The sequence below is a fragment of the Mytilus edulis genome, chromosome 8 (genome assembly GCF_963676685.1).
Source record: "Mytilus edulis chromosome 8, xbMytEdul2.2, whole genome shotgun sequence".
Classification (NCBI taxonomy): Eukaryota; Metazoa; Mollusca; class Bivalvia; order Mytilida; family Mytilidae; genus Mytilus; species Mytilus edulis.
The window spans coordinates 65,944,289-65,950,747 of NC_092351.1; the positions used below are offsets into that span (position 1 = coordinate 65,944,289).

The following is a 6,459-nucleotide window of genomic DNA, read 5'->3' on the forward strand; positions in this document are numbered from 1 at the left end:
TCAGAAGCTTACACATTGTGGATGTAAGAAAGGTTGTCGCGGTTGTTGTTAATGTGGAAAATCAAGTCGCCCGTGCCCTGCGTCGTGTGCATGTGGTGGTAACTGGGAATAAACATATTTTTTTGGCCAAATAGTGGTAGTTTTTAAAATGTTTTAGTACTTAAGTGATTTTATTTTATTTAAATCAATCTATCCAAAACTCTACATCGAAGATATAGATTGAGGACTCATCTTTGACCTTTACGCCATATTGGTTTTTTTACCGAAAGTGTTAACTTTGTATTCAAATATCAACTACAGAATATGATTAGTGGTTTAGAGGATAAATTAAAGCATAAAGTTAATGACCACCACAAGAAAAAACCCCACTTTCTTCACATTTTGAAAAGAAGTTAAATATCAGAATAAAAAAATGATATATTTATGTCCGCCATTTTGAATATTACAGGAAGAAAGGGTTTTTAAGACATATGTCTTATACATTGTATCCCTTAGAAGCATCAAAGAAAGGTTCCTGCACTATTAAATGATAGTAACAATACGTTAAAACACATTTCAATTGCCCTCCCTAAAAAATAAGCTTATTTTAGTCAATGTCATATTGGATTCTACCGGAAGTAGGGTTTTTAAAGACATCTAATCTATATAATATATCCAAAAGTAGTACATAAAAAAGGTTTGTATCTTTAAGTTTTGCCAGTCGGCAATAGTTCAATTCGACTTAGTGATATACCAGGGTACACCCCTTTCTCTTTGATGACTAACTCGTACGGGTCTAGGGCATAAGTGCAATATGCCCTTTTAGAGTCAATGCCCACCTCTACCTCTGGTATAATAGCCTACGTGGAGAATCTCTTAGTTTAGTTAGCCGGCAAAAGTTTATGACGACTTCGTTGTAAACAAAGCTACCACCTCCCCCTTTTTACCCTTTGCAGACAATTCGTACGGGTCTGGGTCATAAGTGCTATAGGCCATTTTAGAGACAATTCCCACCTCTACATCTGGTATAATGACCTACATGGAGAATCTCTTAGTTTAGTCAGACGGCAATATTTAATGTCGACTTCGTTGTAAACAGAGCTACCACCTCCCCCTTTAAACCCTTTGCAGACAAACTCGTACGGGTCTAGGGCATAAGTGCTATAGGCCATTTTAGAGGCAATACCAACCTCTACCTCTGGTATAATGGTTGATGCGGAGAATCTCTTAGTTTGGCCAACCGGCAATAGTTCAGTTCGATATCGTTGTAAACCAGGAAACCATATCCTACTTTTAACCCTATGCTGACAAACTCGCATGGGACTAGTGTATAAGTGCTATAGACCATTTTAAAGGCAATAAGTACCTCTACCTCCGGTATCATTGCCCACGTGGAGAATCTCTTAGTTTGTCCAGCCGGCAATAGTTCATTTCGAATTTGTGATATACCAGTGTACCCACCTTACCTTTTCCTAACTAACTCGTACGGGTCTAGGGGATAAGTGCTATGACCCGTTTTAGATGCAATACCTACCTCTACCTCTGGTATAATGGCCGATGTGGACAATCTCTTAATTTGGCCAGCCGGCAATAGTTCAGTTCGACTTCGTTGTAAACAAGGATACCATATCCCCCTTTTAACCCTCTGCTGACAAAATCGTACGGGTCTAGGGTATCAGTGCTATGGGTTGTTTTAAAGGCAATAAGTACCTCTACCTATAGTATGATTGCCCACGTGGAGAATCTCTTAGTTTGTCCAGCCGGCAACAGTTCATTTCGAATTTGTGAAATACCAGGGTACCCAACTTACCCTTTCCTGACTAACTCGTACGGGTCTAGGGTATAAGTGCTATGGGTCATTTTAAAGGCAATAAGTACCTCTACCTCTGGTATGATTGCCCACGTGGAGAATCTCTTAGTTTGTCAAGCCGGCAATAGTTCATTTCGAATTTGTGATATACCAGGGTACCCACCTTACCCTTTCCTGACTAACTCGTACGGGTCTAGGGTATAAGTGCTATGAGCCATTTTAGAGGCAATATCCACCTCTACCTCTGGTATAATGGCCGATGTAGAGAATCTCTTAGTTTGGCCAGCCGGCAATACTTCAGTTCGACTCCGTTGTAAACCAGGATACAATATTCCCCTTTTAACCCTCTGCTGACAAAATCGTACGGGTCTAGGGTATAAGTGCTATAGACCATTTTAAAGGCAATAAGTACCTCTACCTCTGGTTTGATTGCCCACGTGGAGAATCTCTTAGTTTGTCCAGCCGGCAATAGTTCAGTTCGAATTCGTTGTATACCGGGATACCATATCCCCCCTTTTAACCTCTACTGATAAACTCGTACGGGTGAAGGGTATAAGTGCTATATGCCATTTTAAAGGCAATAAGTACCTCTTCCTCTGGTATCATTGCCCACGTGGAGAATCTCTTCGTTTGGCCAGCCGGCAATAGTTCATTTTCGAATTTGTGATATACCAGGGTACCCCCCTTATCCTTTTCTGACTAACTCGTACGGGTCTAGGGCATAAGTGCTATGGGCCATTTTAGAGGCAATACCAACCTCTACCTCTGGTATAATGGTCGATGTGGAGAATCTCTTAGTTTGGCCAGCCGGCAATAGTTCAGTTCGAACTCGTTGTATCTTGGATTCCATATCCCCCTTTTGAACCCTCTACTGACAAACTCGTACGGGTCTAGGGTATAAGTGCTATGGGCCATTTTAAAGGCAATAAGTACCTCTTCCTCTGGTATCATTGCCCACGTGGAGAATCTCTTCGTTTGGCCAGCCGGCAATAGTTCATTTTCGAATTTGTGATATACCAGGGTACCCCCCTTATCCTTTTCTGACTAACTCGTACGGGTCTAGGGCATAAGTGCTATGGGCCATTTTAGAGGCAATACCAACCTCTACCTCTGGTATAATGGTCGATGTGGAGAATCTCTTAGTTTGGCCAGCCGGCAATAGTTCAGTTCGAACTCGTTGTATCTTGGATTCCATATCCCCCTTTTGAACCCTCTACTGACAAACTCGTACGGGTCTAGGGTATAAGTGCTATGGGCCATTTTAAAGGCAATAAGTACCTCTTCCTCTGGTATCATTGCCCACGTGGAGAATCTCTTCGTTTGGCCAGCCGGCAATAGTTCATTTTCGAATTTGTGATATACCAGGGTACCCCCCTTATCCTTTTCTGACTAACTCGTACGGGTCTAGGGCATAAGTGCTATGGGCCATTTTAGAGGCAATAATATGGACTGAATTAAAGATTAAAGACTCTTATTGATCTCCGTAATTTTGAAGAATTATGTCATTGAAATAGTAATTGACAGTTTCTATTTTTCTGTTTATTATATGTCTTCAATTAACTATGTTTCTTGTTTTTCTGATCTTTTTAATTGTGTGATACTATCATATGTATTGTATATTTTAGTTTTAGAATTGGACTATATTTGTAGACAACGAACAGATTATGGAATGCCCATATGACAATTAATTCCATTTAATTACCCTCTATTTAATCATCTTGTTTTAATTACTAAAGTTTACATTGATTCAATAATAACAACATTTTAATGATCAGAATTGTTTTGTGTTGTGTGAGGCAATGCAATTAAACTTTTCATTTACTTTCATTTTAAATGACGCGGACCTTACAGAAGACACCTATTGGCTTAATATTTCTTAATTACTTTATATTGCTATAAATAGCATAACCATAATGGATATTGACAGCAAAATTTATTTTATTGTCACAATCTAAATAACTACCCAAAACATTTCATCGAACGCGGTTTTGATCTCATGAATATTATTGACGGCTAGCCTCATGAATATTAACGCCGGCTAGATCCACACTAGTCAGAAAATGCACACAGGAAAAATTTTCAGAAAAAATATTTATGCACGATTTCTACAACAAATGTCAACTTGACGGAAATTAAGCATTTAAAAGTTATAAATCCGATATCAAATATGAAAATACATACCAGAGTACATAAGTTTTGTTCCACCTGACGGGCAAGATGTTCTTCCCCAGCGTATGTAATTGTCTCCGGTATCTATTTAAATATATAAGAAAAACTTCATAATGAATTATTATTCTCGTTTGAGCATTCTATGTAAATTCAATCTTGTTTGATGCGAAAAATATTTAGAGCAGGGGACTACAATATTTTTTTGTCAAATTTGAGGTTCTTTTGCTAAAAAATTCGAGACCATATTTATCCAATCTAATTAAAAACCAATCTCATCGCTCCCGTTTTCTGAAATGTCGCGTGGGTCGAAAACGGGAGCGTTTCTCTTAGACCCTGTTCACACTAGCATTTTTTTTTATCGATCTAATTTGAATCGATCTAAATAAAACCAGTTAGCGTTCACATTATCTTTAATCATATCGATCTCTATCGGTCTAATATGAACCACTGCGTTCACACTACAATTAAAAACGCAATCGATCTAACCTTTTTGCCTGTAAAACTGTAAACACTGTGTATAAATAGAACTGATTTATCAAATTCATGTGCTGTGACACTGATACACACACTTGGAAAAAAAAATGGATAAAGTTATTGTTTCTCTTGAATCACAATTTAAAATTTTGATACTGGTGTTATTGCAGTTTTCTTTAATTTTGAAAAAAAAATAACTGTAGCAACGATATGACGACGGAAATACTGCGGTTCCTGCAAAGAAAAAAAATCAACATAAGAAAAGAAGACACAGATTTCGCAAATCTATGCTATGGCGAAGACAACATGTATACAGTTTGTTTTAAAGGTCTTTTAACAGAGAAATATGAGTTAAACAAAGAACCTCTGAGATAGTTTTGTCGCTATACATGCGCATACGTTATTTTAGATTCAATCGTACTAGTTTAAACCGATCTCTGCGTTCACATCTAATGTAAGATCGGTTTACTTTAGATCGATTCAAACTAAGCTACCTCTTTTGATGTTTTAGTTTGGACCGATTGAAGATCGATTCAATGCGTTCACGTTAGCCCTTAAACCGATCTAAAGTGAACCGGTCTAGTTTAAATCGATAAAAATGTCCTAGTGTGAACGGGGTATTACACATTACTTTTTCTGTACTGATTCCAATTCTCATATATTTTTTAAAGTACCTTTTCATATTTGAATAATGGAGATTAAAAATGAGTGAGGTAAAACAACTCATAAGTTTTCAATCTCGCCATATGTTCACGTTCGAAGACAGAAACCCTGCATGAATTTGTTTTTTTTTTTTAGATTTTTGCATTTGGGGAATTAGATGCTAAAATGCTCCTTTATATTCATTCTGCCGTTTACTGCTGGAATATTGTATCTATAGATATATAGCACATTAATTTTGTCCTTTTTAAGACCGTATGTCGACCTCTGGATGTCCAAAAGCTTGGGGGTTTCTTTTGGTCGTTGGGTTAAAGTCTCATTGACAGACACACAACATCTCTTTTCGTTATAAAAAATACTTACTTTTTATATTGCTGAACTGATCACCAATCTTGTCGATTCTTTTTCCAAGCTGCTCAAGTTTACTTTGACTTTTGTCGAACTTAGTTTGAAGTTCGGTTAATTTATCATTTGCATCGCCTGATTCTTTTACTTTCTTAAAGTCTGAAAAGTCACGAGAAAGGGACGAGATATCTTTATAGCTTTTGTCAGCAATATCACGTACTTTTTCCAACGTGGAGCTTAACGCACTTATTTGTTGCAATAAGAACCACATCAAAGGGTCACCCTTTCCATTTTCAGTTGATCTAGAAAGTATTTTCGACTTTTGGCTAGAATTCGAAATTACAAAAGTAATAAGAAAACAAAAAAACAGAACGGATGTCTTCATGTCGACGATCAAAACATAAAATGTTGACTGCTAAAAAGACTAATTATCTATTTGCGTGACAACGTTAAATTATTCAAACATAACAATATGTACTTATATCGATTTAAGTATATCTTGTAAATTTGACAATTTAGTTGTTTTAGTGGAACAAGGTTAAACATTCCAAATATTATTTTAAAAACTAGAAAAATAAACTTTTAGCGAAACACGTTCATCTCGAATTATACCAAAGAGAAAATATCTTGTTTTAAAAATATTTTGAATTGGTAACGTTGTAGAAAAAAATATAAAATCCAAAATATATGGTGCCAAAGGGACATCACCATCTAAACAAGAGGCTCTCAAGAGCCTGAATCGCTCACCTTAATTTTTTTGGTTAAATCTCTCATCAATGATTATTTTGGCTTTTCAATTTATTTATATGTTCTTTGAATCGTCCTATTTTCTTCAAAAGCAAAAAAAAAATCATTTTCTCCTATGTTCTATTTTAGCCATAGGAGCTATATTTCTGACATACAAGGAAATGAAATATAAAATTTATACTAGATACTCTGAAACTCATTTAGCCTAAGTTTGGCTGAAATTGATACAGCAGTTTCAAAGGAGAAGATTTTTTAAAGTAAGTCAACATGATGAA

The 6,459-nt window shown here is 36.5% G+C and overlaps 1 protein-coding gene across 1 annotated transcript in view; it reads right to left on the bottom strand.

Annotated features, from left to right (window-relative positions):
- LOC139486102 (short-chain collagen C4-like) overlaps positions 1–5,815 on the bottom strand; it is a 28,437-nt gene extending 22,622 nt beyond the window's left edge. The window contains exons 1-2 of the mRNA XM_071270813.1: positions 5,456–5,815; positions 3,971–4,042 (exon numbers count right to left, since the gene is read on the bottom strand). Coding sequence (XP_071126914.1) covers positions 3,971–4,042; positions 5,456–5,708 — 325 coding nt within the window. The 5' untranslated portion in view covers positions 5,709–5,815. The remainder of the gene's footprint in view (positions 1–3,970; positions 4,043–5,455) is intronic.
- Between the last annotated feature and the right edge of the window lie 644 nt (positions 5,816–6,459).